This window comes from Boleophthalmus pectinirostris, unplaced genomic scaffold (assembly GCF_026225935.1).
Source record: "Boleophthalmus pectinirostris isolate CB_2022bp ecotype Guang Dong unplaced genomic scaffold, ASM2622593v1 HiC_scaffold_7, whole genome shotgun sequence".
NCBI lineage: Eukaryota > Metazoa > Chordata > Actinopteri > Gobiiformes > Gobiidae > Boleophthalmus > Boleophthalmus pectinirostris.
In genome coordinates this window covers 8,213,649-8,233,174 of record NW_026571473.1, presented here as the reverse complement: position 1 = coordinate 8,233,174, position 19,526 = coordinate 8,213,649, and the positions used below count along the sequence as shown (strand labels likewise).

The window sequence follows — 19,526 nt, the reverse complement described above, 5'->3', positions numbered from 1 at the left end:
TTTGTTTTTAAAATATAATGATATATGACTCATCAGTATGAGGGGAAAAAAAACTGTGGTTGCATGTTTTGTCATACCTCCCAGGCCAAGACTCAAGTATATGTACTATAGAGTCAGTCTGCCTCAGGGGGCTGTGGCTATGATTGTAGCTTCTCACTACTAAGTATTGAGGGAATGAATAATGCATGAAATCATAAACCAACGTTGTTTAAAGCGCTATATTCATGGGTTCCAAAAAGATGAATACATAAGTACTGTTGCCATTAACAATTAAAAACATCATATTATATATATTAAATGATGAAATGTCCTTATAATGTTGCATATAACTAGAAGCTGAAACATGTAAATTAAACTAATGTATTTTTCAAATTAAGGGAAACGGTAGACAAAAGTAGCCATACCTCCCAGGCCAAGACTGAAATATATGGAGTGTTCAACAAAGTTTTAAGGGCCAAAGCTACATGCCTGAGGGAAACCCTGCTGCTGAGCCCATGCAGAGACACAGTATTATAGAGCTATTAATTGATCCTTATGGAGAATTTGATCCTTTTTCTCTCTAAAAAGCACTGTGTCTGTGTCATTTAGTCTGTGTTATGGCTGCTGTGGTTGATTTGCAGTGAAACTGCCCTGTAAATGATGTAAGACAAGGGGAGCTGTAAAAGCTGGATGTTCCATGGCCTGGGCTGAAAGTTAATGAACAGAGATGCTCTACAGCAGGGTTCTCCAACCTTTTTCTTCAGTGAGCTACCTTTACGAAACAAAATGCCAGAGAGCTACCAATTTAGCAGTCACAAAGAAATTGAGTAAATATAAGAGCCACGGCGAGACTTAGATGAGGAACAGTTAGATGCTTATAAAACATAAACCATTATCTATTTATCAGTGCACCAAGTTTGGCATCAAAATGATACCTTTACAATGGTAATTAATCAAATTTGACTTATTTTCCACAATACACAGAATTCTAAAATCCTTTGGCAAGCTACTTGGAAGGAGTTGGAGAGCTACTGGTAGCTCCTGAGCTACAGGTTGGAGACCCCTGCTCTACAGTGACCAATCAACATATTAAGATGGAACTGTTATAGAAAAAAATGCGATTGCAATTATTCTCTCAAGCATTGCAGTTATGCAAAAATTGCAATTAGATTTGTGCTTCATGATTTACTAGTAGACAAGGGAAGATTACTTTATTTGTATAGCACAGGTAAATCACAATACAAACAAATGATTTGTAGTAGGATTCTGTTAAAATTTCACATTTGAAATATATTTCAAATATTAAGGTTATTTTCAATCATAATTAATTAATTCCCACCAGTGCAAAGAAACATCCACAATAAATACTGACCACCAAAAATTTGTGTCCCATCTTTCATGTATTGAATAATAAGTAAATATAGTATTGTGACTAGTAGGTGTCATCTCTAGTACTGCCTAGACTAGTATACAGAGTGCATTCATTCTTGTATTTGTAATTGTTGATCAGTAAAAAAGAAAAGATTGGGTTCTTTCAATGAGAGAAATGGCAGTAGTTGGAAAATGAGAGAAACTTAATAAAACTAGTTGGATAGAAACTAAAGAGGGAGAGAGGTCTGCCCACTGTGTTTAAAAAAGTCTGTGTGTTCTCCATCCAGGGGTACAGAGGTGGTTTGTCTGTTTAACCGCTGCATATCGTGACATTTAAATTGACCGAATGAAACAAATCCTGTTTCTCTTTAAGTTCTTGTCTTTGTTCTTGGGCCAATGGTTTTTCTTCAGTAGAACAGGTCAAACCCATTTTCCAGGCAAACACACAAATGTAGAAACATAATATACAGTGCACATGCCAAATTTCTATTCATGTAATCCAAGGGAGCCTTGTTTCCAAAGTATTCAACAAATAATGAGCCAGTGTTTTAAAGCAATGTTATTTTTAACTTTTTTTTTTTGCTTTAAACTGTATTATTGACTATATAAGTCACTGTTTTTCCAATATATATTATCTTTTAATGTTATATTTATTAATATAGCCCCACTCTGTAACATTTCATATAATAATTACTTGAATCTAGGTGTTTTATTGCTAAAAAGTTTCTTGTAACAATTCAGATCTTGTGAGAGGCAAGTATGGTCACAGTAAGGATGCATGATTTCTGATGTATTTTTGAGCAATAATAATAATTGGTCTGCCAGCTACTCATCTCCATGGAGGCTTTACCTGGAATGTTTCACAGTGAGGTTTCCCAGGTTTGCCCCTCCAAAAATTTGACTTGTAACGTCGTCTGGTAGCATTTAACTTCTTCTGTCCATGGTGAAGTTGCCATAATGGAATATTCAAGGCCAAATAATAACGTCCAAGCAGGTGGCAGACAAACCCTCTATAAGAAAAGTTACGTAGTGCGGCTTTCAAAGATGATACATCTTTTGCGTGTAAATCATTCATTTCTTCACATTTTCACTCCTGCTTGTTACGTTTCCTTTAGAACCACCTCCAGCCATCACCGTGGAGACTAACGTGACCGCTGCCCCTGGGTCCAGTGCGGTCCTCACCTGTCATGTGGTCAGTACGGTGACCTTTAACCTCACGTGGCTCAGAGGGGGTCACGATGTTCGCCTGGACCCCCGCGCTTACGTCCTGTCCAACCTGTCTCTGAGAGTGGACAGCCTGACCCCAGAACACACAGGCTTCTACGAGTGCGTTGCTGCGAATGAAGGAGGACTGACTGTGGAGAGGGTCTATCTCACTGTAGAAGGTATGGGGAGATTTCTGTTATTACTGGAGGTTTTTAGAACGTTTATTTTTCCTCTAAATTGCTTCCTATTCTCAACTTAACTTTATTTCTAGAGCACAGTCGAACAAACACAGTCGACCAAAGTGTTGTGCACAAAATCAGTTAAGAGCCAGGGAGAAAAAGTGAGTTTTTATGAGGGACTTAAAAAACAGGCAGTGAGTCATTTAGCCTATGTGAGCTTAAACTTATGTGCAGAGGGAGCTGATTCCACAGCCTTGGAGCAGCCGCTGCAATCTCCTCTCGGTATTCTCCTGGTTTTTGGGACATGAAGAAGAGCCTGATCTGCTGACCTGAGAGTGAGGTATGAGCAGGTCAGACAGATACTGAGGGGCCATACCATGAAGGCATCCAAAAGCAAATAAAATATTTTTTAAATCAATGCGAAAGTGCACAGGAAGCCAGTGAAAAGACTGAAGGATGCAATGTAGCTTGATTGTGACTTAGTTTGTTTTCTAGTGCTCTGGTGACAATAGATGAGTGGCCTCCAATCTTTTATCTCGTAAGGATTGGTATTAAACAATACATACGTACGTACATAATACAATTTTGATGGAGCAGGCCGGGGCCAGTTATAACAGCACAAAATGCTTATAAGTCTTAACTGTAGTTTGAAAATATGGTCTTAATAATCATGTTTGCTGTTTGGATTAATTTACAAAGGCTTGAATGAACAAAAAATTTGTTAAATTCTCCAATATATCCATCCATCTTCTTCTGCTTAACCGGGACTGGGTCACGAGGGCAGCAGTCTTAGCAGGGAATCCCAGACTCCCCTCACCCTAGACACTTCCTTCCAGACCAGACCTCAAAGTGTTCCCAGCCCAGCCGAGATACATTATCCCTCCACTGTGTACTGATTCTTTCCTGGGGCTTCCACTTGGTGAGACATGCCTAGAAAACCTCCCCAGGGAGTTTCCAATAATTTTATACAATAATAATGTAATTTTTCACATACAACATAATAATGATTTCTTTAATTTCTCCATGTAGTCATAAAACTTCAGAATAACTTTGACCAGGTACCAATAAAATGACTGGTCTTAAAGTATTCAGTTTGTATCTGGATATTGATGTTTGATGTCACAATACTAAAATTTGAAAATCACAATACTCAATACCAATTTTGATACAACATATAAACAAAAGAATATAATTTTCAACACAAAATAATACTGCTTTCTTCAAGTTACTATGCTGTTCTGCATGCTGTTCTACTGGTGTTGATAAAGGTCAAGATTACGCTAAAACTGTTTAAGAAAGGTCAAATTTTGTCATGTTTTTTGTAGGTTTTCGTTACTGATTTCTGTTTCCGTTAGGATCTGATTTTTGATACTTTTGACAACCTTGTTCTATAGTCTGAGCATCTACTGTAGCAAGTCCACAGATATTTGCTTTAAAGGGCCCATATTACATTATTTTCTGATCTGTTATAATGTTTCCTCATCTAAAATATACCTGGAATTGTGTTTCATTCACACGTTTAACACAGAATTTCTATGCAAATGTGTGAATGAAACAAAACAACAACTCCAGGTATGATTTTGAGAAGGTAACAACATTGTAACATGGCTTAAGGTCACAAGAGTCCATTTTGTGTAATATAGGACCTTTAAAATGTTGCAATTACAGTTAAATTAGAAGCCTGATTAACCAACTTAATTTGAGATGCCCTAAAGGTCCAGACGCTGTTACTGCTGTGTTAGTGAAGGGTAATTTTAACAATACACCTATAATCCTGCGTAATTTACACCTCAAACAGTAGTTGAAATCTTGGCGCAAAAGCTGTTTCTAACACTTGATCTCAACCATAACAGCTCCCCTTTCCTTCCTCGTATCACTTTATTCACTGTAGTAATTCAGTGGAAGTGTTAACATTATTTACGCATTAATCCCAGGCAGCTTCCAGTGGAGTTTTCCATTCTCGACAGCTCATATCTAACACCTCGTCCAAACTGACCGGGAATAAGAGTCTGTGCCAAAGGGAAGGATCAGGAGCTTTACCGTCTGTGAGAAAAAAGGAGGAAGCAGGAAATTATGGTGTAAAACAATCACATAAAACTGCAGCCGCTGTCTACTGTGAGCCAGGGCTTTTCAGGGAGTACATGTAGTTATGAAAGTTCTACAAGAAAGATAATATTCAAGATATTACGTGTGGTTTAAATGTGTGTTTGTGGTAGCTTTATACACATGTGGCCATATTACACTATTTTCTGATCTATGTTGTAATGTTGTTTGCTCATCAAAAACACAGGAATTGCTCCACTGTGTTTTTAAACTCTAGGCACCTTTACTAGAGTCATTTGGATAATTTCAGCCCTGGAATTGTCAATTTCTCCTTAACTCAATGTAAAAGGTTAGCCAGGCTGACACCACCTAGTGCCTCTGCTCAATTTCATTTCTCTCCAGCGACTAGGTCAGGAATCAGAACACACTAGACGGTTCACAAAAACCCCAGAACTGCAAGTTCGGGCACCAGCCAATCAGTGAAGAGCCAAACATTCCGTGTTGGCAACGACTCCTGAGATTGAGGATTTAAAGCCGCAACAAACAGAATGTTCGGTGAATTTTATCAAGGGGAAAGACGTTATTGCCCTTCTTCCTACAGGATTTGGGAAATTCTTAATATACCAGTTAGCCCCATTAGCGGCACATTACATACGTCACGACCAAATAGCAGTGATTGGTTAAATTAAAAAAGGACCCACCTACCATCAAGTGAACGAATTCTAATGCTGCGCGTTTAGACAGTTTCTGCGAAGTGAAACTGGCTGATGAATTAGGCTAGTAAAAGGTAGCTGTTAACTTGAAAACTACCACCACATAACATCATAAGGTGGAACAGAGCATTTTGAGCTTTGGAGATGTAGACAGACTAATAAAAAAAGATTAATGTGTGTGAATGAAACAAAACAAAACTTCAGATATGTTTTTGAAGATGTAACAGCATTATTACGTGTCTTAAAGCTCACAAGAGTCTATTTTGCATTGTCTTTAAAAGGCTAAGAGGCTGAACTTTATGGTGAACTGCTTGTACTTTAGGGTCACTCACAAAGTCTGTAATGTGCATTTTTTTGTATTAAGAACATGTAGTACCATTAAGATAGTTTGGTGGAGAATTTCGTGCTGGTTTTCTTTCATTTGTTGAATTTGCACACAGTTTGTTTTTTTAAACACTGCTCCAAGTTTACATCTTCACCGGATTAAACAGCCGACACCACTGTGGTCCTCAAACTTTCACAGTAAGCATGTAATATGATAAATGGCTTTCCAAGTACTACCAGATCTAACCCTGGATTTTATCAGGTCTAAATTAGAACCAGGTTTAAAATTAGATTTAACCATGGATAACATAGTTCTAAGTAATGATTAGTTGGAACTACAGCTGGTGAAATGATTTGTGCTGTTAAACAAGCTTCTCACACATTACATTACAGTCACAAGCCAGATAGGATTAGCCAACAGTTTTTCATTTAGTCATTCTCATATTTTTCAAATCAAATCCTAAACAGGACCATGAGGGCAGGCATGATCACAGGCTTCTGAAATTGTTGTTTAAATCCATTTTGAAGCCTATTTTTTCTTTTTTCTTTGAGTGTGCGTAACATTTTCCCGGCAGTTTTTCAAGCTTTGCCTCGAATCTTCTAATTCGTGCTAGGAAAGATACTACCTTTCCATTGAGCACAAAAATTATCACTTGACTTCCATTATAATCACTATTTTTCAACCTGCCATTGTACAAAGTGTAAATTATGCAGTATCTAAGTGCTATATTTTTTCTGAAACCTCTGGCTGCAAATTAGTATTCTGACATATTTTTTGGAGGATGATGTCATTTTACTTTATATGGTCAACAATGGAAATGCATGTAATTTACAGAGGCAACAACATAAATATGAACTATATGAGCAGAAATACAAAATGTTCCAAATGTGGCCAAAAATTGCTGTGTAATTCAAAGAAATCATTATTATCATTATCAAAAGACTCAGAGAATCATATTTTTGAATGACTGTAAAGAGAACACATGAACACAAGTCTCTTGTAGTTTCATATATGATTTTGTATGGGCTTCAGTGGGAAATGTAGCCTTTAATTTACATTGCAGTATATATCCAAGAAATTATGTAAAGAGCAAAAAAGTCCCTCAGAACATTCATTTAAAGCCAGAGGGTTCAGATGATGTAGAGAAAGTGGAGATGCACGTTTTAGAAAGTCTTATTACAACAGGTTCAAAAACACTGATTTGAATGAGTTCCAGTGGGCACACTTTTGTACATAGCTCCCACAATGTGTTTAGTTAACTTTGCAAAAAACTATGAGAAATTATTGTTGCTAATAATCTTTGACATACAGCAGGGTTTAGTAACCAGCACCAAGAAAATCCAGTTTCCTTCACTTAAATTGAAAATAACCCACTTTTTGTGATATTTGAAGTGTGAAAAGCAGTGACTTTATGATATAATGTTGGGAAATAAAGGGTTAAAAATATTTAAAATACTGATTTTTAAATATGAATTAAAAGGTGACTTGTTGATTGAGCAAATAAAACAAAAAGTTTGAAAAAATATGAATCCTGATTTTTTTTTTTAATAGCCAAATTAAATTCAGTGCTCAAAAATGTGCTCTAATACCCTTAATGTCTCTGCAAAGCATCAATAGAACTTTCAAAAATAAACTTTCAAATGAAATCTCAAAGGATTCAAGTTTGAGAATCCAAAAAGCTTTATTGTCTGTTAAAATTGTTTTAATAATACTACAAAACAGAAACCTTGTCCTTTATGATTTTATAAAGAAAGTTATCAAGAAAAAAACATTCATTCTTTTCAGCTTTTTTCAGTTTCTCCCTTTGTAGAGTTTTGTCAGTGGCCCGTGGCTCTGGTCTCAAACAGCTGTCAGTGTGACCTGAGGCTTTGCTAATGACCCCCTGGTGTGGCTGGTCCCAGTCATTAGCCCCACTTTGAAGTGAGCCTGATCTGCTGACACCTCACTATTTACCAAACATTGAACTTGAACATTCACACTGAGCCAAAATCTCTTGGTTCACTTCAAAATTACACAGAAGAGCAGGATTTTTACCTTGTATCAACTAAAAACTAAAACCTGCTATCACAATCAAAGCAGGTCACAATGTAGGTATTAAAACATAGAAATACTGAGACACAGGTCACTAAAGTAAGTATGTAAAACTTAAACAATAGTGACAGGATCTCTAAAAACACTTCAATTGTTAAAAGCCAGAAAGCCAGTGTTTAGTAAAAATATGTATATGTTGTAAGATGCGTTCTGCTTTTTTAATTAGGATAGTTTTTTATCATAGCAGGACTGCACCCACCCACTTCGAATCCTTTGTTTCCAAAAGTAAATTCTCCATTAATTTTTCTCTTGGACTTCTTCTGAAAATGTAAGTGTTGTGATTTCAAAGGCACGACAGAGGCTAGCCAATTATGTCTTAACTTATGTACATAACACAAGTATTTTTAGTTTAAGAAAAAACATGTTTAAAATCTAAAAATGGCTAAAAATGCTATATCTTCCTGATTGATAAAGACAATATATTATTAAGAAATATATTGTAAATTCAATTTTATAGTGATTAGTTACCACATGTGTGATTAGCTCACGCAAGTTTTCGAACTTTTAATGTTTTTATTTTATTTAATCAATGGGAAAAATAACCCAAACTCCAAAGGGGTAAAAGATAAAATTATATTCATAATTTTATCTTTTTTCCAAATCTTTGAAACAAGAATTTATAGTATCAATTTTGTATATGTTACCCACCTTGTCTGCAATTGAATCATACACCTAAATAAACCAGTTCTTGCAAAACTTAAAAAATATATTTTATTGAGCACTTTGAGCTTTGTGCTCATGTTTTCCAGTGTGATGGTTAACTACGAATGAACCAACCCAACCTCACATCCTTGTGTAAGACCAGAACCAGATGGTCAGAAGGTGATGGACTGCTCCCATGGGACAGACAGGATCCTGACCTAGTTTTATGTTTCTGGAGAATCAGTGATATACAGGACTCTGATTCTCACCTCAATGCTCTAACCCCTCAGGGCAGAGCAGAGGAGGGGGCACTAAATCCTATCATCTCCCCTCATTTAGACCTACTTACTCCCAAGACCACTCCTAACTTTTCTGCACCTTCAAATGTTTTAAAGTGACAGGTTTTCATGTTTTTGTAATTATTACTTTGTTTGGTGAGATAGTACTATTTGTCCCACCAAACCAACTATTTATTATTGTCCAACAGTCAAGTGGAAGTTTGTTGTTTTTATAATGTTTTTTCCTCATCACAAACAGACCTGTAGTTGTTTTGTTTCATTCACAGGTTTAACACACAAATCCTGTATATATAGACTGAGTTCTTCTCTCAAACACTCTGTTCCACATTGTGATCTCATGTCATTGTGCTCCACTGTGTTTTTAAACTCCATACACCATCACTAGAATAATTTCGATCATTTCAGCCCTGACTTTGCCAATCTTTACTGAACTAGAGGTAAAAGGTAGCCGTTTACTTGAATACTACCACTACATGACATCACAAGGTGGAACTATACAGTTTGAGTTTTGGAGGTGTAGACAGACTAATAATAAAAGTATTACGCAAACATTTGTGAATGAAACAAAACTCAACTCCAGGTATGATTTTGATGAGGTAACAACATTCTTAAAACTCACAGGAGCTGATTTTGTGTAATATATGATCTTTAACAAAATACATGTATTGACATGTATTTTTATTTGTCAAATCATGACTATTGTGCAAATTGCACAAAATTTGAAACTTGTAGGCAATATTGTTGCTAGGTAACAGTATGGAATTACCTTAATGTATGTCACATCTGCTGCTCGTGTCCAACCAGGAAGTAAAATAATAAATTTTACCAAAAACTAGGCAATGCCTTTCTGAGTTTTGGTACGTAGTCTGACCTGTTTTCTGCACTTTAAACATTGTAATTCCAAACTGTGCTCCCAGAGCGTGACATCTGGTCTTGCATCTGGACTTGGTTGAATATGTATTTTGGAATGCAGCTGAATGTAGAAAATGTACATTCTTCTCCTTTAATACACTGTGTCTGTTCACCCTTTGAACCTGGCCTTGGCTCACCCCTCTCCTCCAGTGGAAACCCAGAGATCCCCTCATATGGCAGTTTGGCATGTCGGGAATCCTTGGCCTACTTTACACTGATTACAATAGAGAATAAAACTGTCTGATTTATTTTCTGTCAAATTTATGTCTGATCAGCTTTATTTTAATTTTTTTTTTTTAATTTATTTTTTTTTAGATAAGCAGTGTTTTATCTTGCAGCATTTACATAGAGTGTAAAAAAGTGTTGTCTTGCCCTTACATAATAATGATATTGCCGTACACTCATAATGTACTTTACAGACTTGTCAAAGATTGTCAAAGCTTTGCACTGTAGTCAGTATTCATTTACTCCTCCAGCTGGTGGTAAGCTACTTGCCCTGGAAGGAAGCGAAGCTGCCAATCTGTGCCATTGCCCGCTCCGACCACCACTACATTTGTACTAGGCAGAGATGAGTCAAGATCTTGTGCCACAAAAATCTTGTGAGACAAAATTGCCTCAAGACTGTGCACACATGAGAAAAATTATCTTGTGAGATCTTTTCCCCACATATTTTTACTTGTTTTTCTTGTTTAGTAACTCTTCTTGAGAAGCTTTAATACCAAAAAGGAATGACGCCAAAACTGGGAATTTAAATACATCAAACATTGTGAAGCCAAAACTGTGAAGTGAATGTCACAATTTATTTATTAAAACTGTATCAACATCTCATCTTGTCTTTTTCTCATGAGCTGAATCCCGCAATATGTCTCATCTTGTAGAAATTGTGTCTCATTCCATCACTAGTACTAGGAAATGTAGGTGAAGTGTCTCAGTGGGAATCGGAGACACTTCACCCACACTTACATAGATTAGTGTGGGTGAAGTGTCTCAGATTCCCACTGAGACACTTCACGTTTGGGGGATCACTGCTCTAACTACAGAATGTGTCTGAGATGTCCACTCTGAACAGAATCCTATTTAAAGGTTGTATGGAGGATTTTTTATTTTTTTTTAGTTTCAAATTGTCAATGAACGTTTAAAATACCATTACAGAGATGCAGCAGCCTTGTAATTATGTTGACTAAAAAAAAAGAATGAAAATCTTTCAACTGTGGACATAGTGAGAGCAGATAAACATCAGCCAATAGATAACAAGGCTGCCTCATTTTCTGTTTGCTGTTAGGTTGTCAATCAAACTCCCTACGTTTTTAGTGTAACTGACTCGCCGGCATGCAGGGATTATGTGGTTTATGCAGCGGTTCTTAGAGGCTTTTTTAAACTGTAGTTTCCTCGCAGTTCGCACAAAGTTTGATGGACAAGAATCTACAACCAGTTCACCGCAAAAGAAAATCCGTTTTTGAGGTCACTCAAAGAAGAAGAGAAGGGGAAAAGGAGCAAAGCCAAACATGTGATTCTTGGAGATCTCTTCCAGCAATTGCGCAAATGAAGCAGACACAAAATTATTTCTAGACAGGTCACTTCAGCAGTAATTCTGAACGCGCACTGGCTGTAAACAAGCTTGATTTCTAGAGTAAGGAGGCGGGAGGAGATGTTTCTACTGAGGGAGGTGCGAAGGAGGAAGGTGGTGTCAGGCATGCACAACATTTAAAAAAGGACTGTCGCTGTATTTCTTTTCCCTTTAAAAAATCCTCTATACAACCTTTAAGTTGCATTGTGTAATTTTTGTGTTGGAGAATTCATCATATGCTTTTCTGCCTGGAGATGTTTTTGCTTTGATTAAAATGTTTCACAGTATGGCATTAAACCTTTCTATCATCATGGAGACCAAACCAGACCAAGTTACAAATCTGTGGAGAGGCAACTCCGCTCACAGTCAGAATGCCTGCTTTTCTAGATAAACCACCTGTAAATGAGTAAATATAAAGTGAAGTTTGATGTTATACTGTGGAACAACAATCGTAAATCTAATCATAATTGCAAAAACTGTCTGAAAGGTAGTAATTTGTGAATTTTAACCTGTTTTCTGTACAGAACTTGTTTTGTATATTACCTGTTATATAGATTTTCCTTTTTCTCCTGCAGAGGTTCCCCAAGTTTTGGTGCATCCCAGAAACCAGACGTTCCAGAGCGGAGATGAGGTCCGGATCCGCTGTTCCGCCTCCGGACACCCTCCCCCCCGACTGGTGTGGACTCACAATGACATGTTCATCATGGCCTCCAACAGGTCATACAATATATATATACACTTTTCAACTGTTTTTCTTAAAAACTAATCTTTATACTAAACAATTAAATAATACAACTGGATAGAGAATTAAACATCTTTTTTTTTTATATTCCAGACACAGAATGACTCCTGATGGAGTACTTGTGATAAAAAACATGCAGAAAAAAGATGGAGGGGCGTATGGCTGTATTGGAAGTAACCAGGCTGGGACGGACTCTATGGTCGCTGTTGTCACTTACATAGGTTAGTATGTGTTTTAGCTTGGCCTTTGTGCTCTCTGGTCTTCTTTTGCCAGGCCAAAGATCACAGCAGTAATGTAGATAACATCAAGTATGAGAATACAAAAGGGGCGGATTGCCCAATCCATTTACAGATGGCAGCTATAAATGCTACTTTAAAAAGTATTTATTAGAACTTGGCACACATACTAAATAGTTTATTCAATATACTGTAATTTCTCCATTTATAATTATGCTGAAGCCTCTTTAGGCTGGGGTATATAATTTTCAAACTGTAAAACATTAACTATGTATTTAAATCTAATTAGTCCTTGGTTCTCACAAAACTTTTAGCGCATCACTACTATTCACATGAAGGAAATATTTGGCCAATCTGGAAATATTTACTAATGCTAGATTAGCATGTTCTCACACAGAAAAGTAAAGCATTGAGGACCACCAAAGGCCAGCTTTCAAAAAGTCATCTGGTGACTCACATGGCTCATGGCTCAAGTTTGCAATACATAAAATGCTTTGTAATTAGAGGAATCAATCAATTAGTCAAGATGTATTTGTATACAACCAAAGCTTACCAAAGTGCTGAACAACACAGGTAGCATTTACAATGGATTGAAAACATACAAGTAAGCAAAACAAGCAGTAATTATAATAATAAAAGAAGGGTAGATGAGGACAATATCTATCTGGTTGTTCTGCTTTTACAATACACTTTCTGTTGTAATTAAATAAATATATACTTGTTGACTGCTTTCAGAGTCTCCAGTGGTGACTGTGGCACTGAGTGAGATTCTCATCGGTATTGGAGAGACCACAGTAATGGCGTGCTCTGCCTCTGGAATCCCCCAGGCTGAGATCTGGTGGTACAAAGGTGCACTGAGAGTTATTAAAGACAGAGGAGGAGCCATTGTGAACTAAACCTGTTTTCTGGACCACTTTGACAGGTGATGTGCAGCTACAGCCGTCCTCCACATATGACATAAACAGAGTGGAGGGGACACTGGTGATAAAGGAGACACTGGACATAGACGCAGGAGAGTACACCTGTGTGGCTGTCAACGCGGCCGGGACTTCATCTGGGAAAGTATTACTGGATGTTGGAGGTGAGAACTTCAAGCACAGCATTTATAGAAGCTGTAACTGATTATTTTCATGTAATTAAGTAAAATTAAGGTCAAAATAAGACTTCTGCGTGCTGCCTGCATAAGGTCTTCTCTTTGGCGAAAGAAATAAGGCTGATTTGCTGTTAACATGCTAGTTGTTGTTAGCATTAGCGAGACAGCAAAACTCTGGCCCCTGTTATTGTGAAAAGCACTAATAAACTTGCACGCGGTGAATAATTGGGATCATAGGAGATAAGTTTGAACCCCTGCTAATTCTTTAAAATGAACTAATTCTATTTTTCACATCTAAATAGAAAAGATATTTGTCTCCATGGAGATATTACTGGTTTGCCTTGAATGTTTCGCAATATGGCTTTAAACTTATCTACTGATTCAAGAGATGTTTTTATAGCTTGGAAAAAAATGCATTTTACTGTGAGCAGGGTCCCCCCACACCCAACCTGTAACGTGGCCTGGTGGTGTCACTTTCCTGTCTCCATGGAGTTAAATGCGCTTAATGCTGTAGTGTGGAACATTCAAGGCTAAGCGATAACATCTACTTGGAAACAAGCAGAAAGGTTACAGAAAGCATTGATTTCCACAGTTGTAGGTCATTTCCTGTGGATATGTTATGCACTCTAATGGCTCATTGAGGGGAAGAGCTACTGTGTGTGTGAACCATATTTGTTGTTATTGGTAACGTTTTGAAACATTTTTCCCAGCTGCCCCCACTTTTGTCCGAGAGCCCATCGACACAGCAGCGGACATCAGCTCCAATGTGACTCTGCAGTGCCTGGTTCAGGGATACCCCCAACCTCAGGTCACATGGAGGAGACAGGACGGGCTTCCACTTTTCAATATGCCACGAGAACAGGGCTACATCACCCAGAGGAACGGAGACCTGCACTTCACCAGTCAGTACTACAGGAAATTTAATTTTATCAAAATATATTCTTTAATCATATTAAGTTATTGCAATATTGTCATTTTCAGATCTGTGGGTGGATGACGATGCTGTTTACATTTGTGAGGCCCACAATAATTTTGGCTCAATTGAAACTGTTGCAAGAGTTACAGTCACTGGACTGGGTAAGTCAGTGCACCGTATATTTACATATTTTTCATGTTTTTATGCTTATGTGGCCATACCTGCTTGTCAGTGCCCAATCTCATCTAAGCTAAGCGAGGCTGGGCCTGGTCTGTTCTTGGATGGGAGAATGCTGGGAATACCAGGTGCCACAGTGAGATAGCACTGCCTCTAGCAGAAACTGTTGGTGTGTCCTTAGCCAAGACACTTCACCTATCTTGCCTAGTATGAATGTGGTGTGAGTGTTGGTGGTGGTCAGAGGGGCTGATGGTACAAATTGGCTGATTCACTCCCACCAGTTTGGCCTCATTCAGCTGTAGCTACTGGCTACAAAGGTGGCTTGAAATGTGCTTAATAAATCCAATGTTAAGCACCCATAAAACAAGACTTCCTTTTGCCATACTAAATACATTTTGAGATGAACAAATATGATTAAATAATCATAACAACATGAAAGTAGCAGTCACCAAAACAAGAAAAATAAGTTCATACTGGTTTTGCGCTTTTGTCATCCCCATTTCTGTGTTTACTGCTTCTCTACAGTAGAAGAGGAACAACTGTTATATTTAGGTTAAAGGTTTTCTAACCTATGGGCCCACCCCTGTATGGTCCTGCATCACCACACAGTATTCAAAACGCTTAAGCAGTAGCACATGTTACTTTAGTTAGCATTGAATAATATATTTTGCTGTCTTCACTAAGTGTTTTTTTTACATTCCCCTAGCTGCGTCAGAGTGTCATCACATTGTTTCACCAAAAATGAGATACAGTTTTGGGTTGTGCGTATGTTATTGTGTATCTGAGAAGGCAGAGGAGATGTATTTAACAGCTGTGGCCTGGTCCCATTATGGAAATCGTATTATAATGTGTTTAGTGCATCCAGGTGTCTCGTATTCATCTCAACTTACACATACAAACATGTGGTAACAATTGAAAAGAGAACATACCATTCACATTAGGCACCTCTGTATGTGAGCTATAGGCTCAGCATTTAGCCATAAGATGCTTTGTTTACCGGAAGATAATACCAGGGTAATTTGTCAGTAGAAAAACAATATAAAATCTGTCTTAATGTCAGTTATTAACAAAAGGTCATCATTGCTGATGATCATCATCATTCTGATGGGAGGTCTGCCGCTTGCTTGTCTCCATAGTGTTATTGCTTGAGTTGCATGTATTCATTGAGATGAATTTGTTTAATGCTACACTGTGGAACAAACCAAGCAAAACAATAAAATAATCATGGGAATAAGCAGAACTCATTGGTTCAAGATAGATTTTTTTCTTTCTCATTTCACTGTTAATTTCTTGTTGTTTTTATATGTCACCTATAAAACAAATTCGAGGGTGTTAATTCAATATGTATATTGTTAATTTTAACACTTTTACCATGTCATATGGGGTCCACAATAAAATGAGTTAAAACTGCATTTCCAAAGTGTCGAAGGCTCAACACTGGTAAGGTGATGTAACCACACTCCTCATAGTCTCATAATCTGAAACTGATAAAAAAAATAATTAACACTAGTGTATAGTGAAAAACTAATAACACTATGTTGCTATGTTTTAACACTTGAAAGTTAACACTTAATGAAGTAGAAATAGTGTAGATTAATTAGTATTATTAAGCAGGTAGCGGACTCTCCCCTAGAAAAGTTACATAGTGTTGCTTTAACCTTCTTCTCTAATAGCAACGGACTATGAGCAGATTTTTTTTTTATGATGTAACGATTGAAAACATATTTAAACCCAGATTATAAATGTTGTGATTGCCTAATGTGTGTCTTATTTGTTGTTCTGCAGTCTCCCCTGCCATTGCGTTGAGCCCCACAGTTCTCAGTGTGGTGGAGGATCAGCAGGTGACATTACCCTGTGTACTTTTGGCTGGAAACCCTCTACCAGAGAGAAGGTGGTTGCATAACTATGGCCTGGTGAGTGAAAAAGTGCTACAAACTTGGTTTATATAATTATTTGATGTCTATTAATATACTAAATATTTCCCAATGTCACTCAGTGTTTCTCACTCAGTTACTCTTTTTATGTTTTATCTATTATAAGGTGAAATACTTAATATTTGCGGTGGGTGTCACTGTCCAGCAAATACTTGTTGTTTTTGGTTTGAAATGTTTTACAATATGACATTAAACTTGATAAACTTGTATTCTTATTGGAAATGGGGTTGCCTCACAATCAAGTTTAATGTTCTTGTGGACCCATGTGCACTTCTAACTATTTGTGTTTCTATGGTTTCAGTTTATGTTATTGCGATATGTATGTGCGATCGTTTCCCTTTGAGGTCTCTGTAGGCAAGACTATCTAAAATGTATTCATTCAGTTTTAGTTTTTTTCAGTCTTGTTATTGTATGGATCTATACTATTAAATATGTAGCGTAAATATTGATCTATACTATTAAATATGTTTAATGTTTTCTATTATTTTTTTGTTCCAGTTGACGTCAGACCAATATCTGACCGTGAGGAGGGATGGCAGTTTGCAGATTGACAGAGTTCGTTTGGATGATGCCGGAGACTATACCTGTTTAGCTGAGAATGTTGTTGGAGCCACTAATCACACTACAACAGTCAATGTCTATGGTACAATTATACTTCTACATTTTTACACTATTTTTAGAAGAAAATAGGAAGAACAATGTTGACTTTGTTTCTTTAAGGACAACAAAGGGCAACTGCACATTTGAGTGTTTGCTTATTAAATTTATAAAATGTTCAAAAAACTCATGATTTTTTCTCACAAAATGTCACCTAAATTTTTTAAACTATTGGTGGTTTTCAGATTATAGAATGTAGTGATGTTATAATCCTAGAGGGGAGAAGAGTTAGTTTTCCCTACTGATTACATCAAAAAGGTAAATTGAATGTTGAAGCTGATCATTTCTATTATTGACTTGACTTGAACTCACTGTATTACAACAAAAATCATCATTTTAATTATATTAATTTTACATGTCCCCCATATGTATTATACATTATGGACCTATAGAAGGCTGTGATGGCATCTGAAAACCAGCAATATATATGTGGATTTTTTTCTCTCTCAAATTGTCAATATGATTTTAAAGAACAGTGAAGTAAATGTATATCTTTTGACCTTTTTACAGTGATTCCCACAATACAATATGGCCCCCAGGTCTTCAGTACCATAGAGGGAGTGCCCATCTCTCTTCCATGTCGAGCCAATGGAATTCCGGACCCTGAAATCACCTGGACCAAAGTAAGTATGGAATCAGTTTAGTATTTCAGACAAAAACGGAAAACAGTAAATTTTTTTGTCAGATAATTTTTCCACACTTTTGATGACGGTTCAGGCTAAAAGTTTGTTAGTTTTAAAATTGATTTTTCAGACCTAGATAAAAAATAAATAATGATTTTTACTCCTGAAGTGATGCAATGCCATGTTTTTAAAGTTTTTTGAACCATGCGAAAGAACTGCTATGAGGATCTACATAATCATGAACAGCTGTACAGGAATAGTCACAGGGTGTTGCATCCACATGGTTCTCATCCAACAGCATTTTTGATTGGATAAAATTGTCTATACCTGGCAATTGTGTCCTCATGGTTCACATCCAACAACATTCCCTTTAAATGTATAGTCAGTATCATCAAAACATACCTGGAGTTGTGTTTTGTTTCATTCACATGTTGAGTAATCCCGCATTATTAGTCTGTCGACATCTCCAAAGCTCAAAATGCTTAACCTTTAGTTCAATAGAGATTCCAGGGCTAAAATTGTCCAAATGATTGTAATGAAAGTGTATGGTATAGTCAGTATCATTCAGCTAGTTATTTTTACAATACACTTTAATAGAGAATTTTCCAAAAATAATCTCCAAATTGGGTAAAATTAGCTGGAAACCCTTAGTTTAGCATTGCAATAAGGAAGCATTTATCCACACACTTATTCTCACCATTCTGATTTACACTGTGGCCTAGGATCAATAAACAGTGGCACGCTTACCAGGTCATTTCTATTTGTGTGTTTGTGTTGATGTCTGTGTGAATAAACGCTGCTTAATGAGTCTGTCTCTTTTGTTTCATAGGGAGGGGAGCTGCTGGACTTGGGTGGTCCACACTTTTCCTTACACTCCGATGGATCTCTTTATATTGAGTCTCCAACTGGGAATGAGACCAGAGAGTTCATCTGCTCTGCTACCAACGCGGCCGGGTTTGCCACCAGGAGGGTCCAGCTAACTGTCTATGGTAAAGGCAATACTAAAATAAACTTACAAATATCGGGCTGATGAGAAAAAAATCTAATAAAAATTGAAATTTGAAATGACCTAGATGAATATTTAAGTTATTGCAAAGCCCTACACACAGGATACAAGTTTTCTCATTGTCTATGGGAATGGTTATCATAATATTATTTAATTTTGTTGTTTGCTATTTAAAGTTGCACTCTGTAACTTTTCTGGTAGAGGGGCCTGGAATATTCCTCAGCATGGCCTTAAACTATGTATGTTTATGGAGACAATCAAGTATAATGTCAAGCTACAGATCAGATGTGTTGAGAAGGAGGCTGCTCACAGTAACGATGCTTGCATTTCAAGATTAGCTATAAAACACTTGTAACTGAATACATGCAGGGTTGATAAATTTAATTCTGTACTGCGGAACATTCTAGGTAAAGCAATAACAACAGCTCTATGGAGACAAGCAGGTAGTGAACCCTCCTGTGGAATAGTGACATTTCATTATTATTCTTCTAATACAGATATGTTGTGTCTTTCTGTTCAGTCCGTCCCAGATCTAGTACAAATCCAGATGGTCCCTCTGTACCTCTGAAGATGTCTGTAGTTGAAGGTGACGATGTAATTTTGCCCTGTGAAGTCCGGAGTCTGCCCCCTCCCATTTTCAGCTGGGCCAAAGAGAGGCACCTCATCTCCCCATTTTCAACCAGGTAAACTACTGTACTCGAGTAAGAGTAATGTTACTTCAAAATAATTTTACTCAGGTAAAAGTACAAAGTAGTGGCCCAAGAAATTACTCAAGTAAGATTTAAAAACATATTCTGGACATTTCATAATTTAAG

General features: G+C 37.0%; 1 protein-coding gene across 1 annotated transcript in view; it reads left to right on the top strand.

Moving 5' to 3' along the window:
• The window catches only part of hmcn1 (hemicentin 1), a 113,264-nt gene that overhangs the window by 39,334 nt on the left and 54,404 nt on the right, over window positions 1-19,526 (top strand). The window contains exons 11-22 of the mRNA XM_055164762.1: window positions 2,466-2,735; window positions 11,903-12,044; window positions 12,163-12,290; window positions 13,041-13,154; window positions 13,228-13,386; window positions 14,109-14,300; window positions 14,380-14,475; window positions 16,277-16,404; window positions 16,924-17,068; window positions 17,593-17,705; window positions 18,535-18,694; window positions 19,232-19,394. Coding sequence (XP_055020737.1) covers window positions 2,466-2,735; window positions 11,903-12,044; window positions 12,163-12,290; window positions 13,041-13,154; window positions 13,228-13,386; window positions 14,109-14,300; window positions 14,380-14,475; window positions 16,277-16,404; window positions 16,924-17,068; window positions 17,593-17,705; window positions 18,535-18,694; window positions 19,232-19,394 — 1,810 coding nt within the window. The remainder of the gene's footprint in view (window positions 1-2,465; window positions 2,736-11,902; window positions 12,045-12,162; window positions 12,291-13,040; window positions 13,155-13,227; window positions 13,387-14,108; window positions 14,301-14,379; window positions 14,476-16,276; window positions 16,405-16,923; window positions 17,069-17,592; window positions 17,706-18,534; window positions 18,695-19,231; window positions 19,395-19,526) is intronic.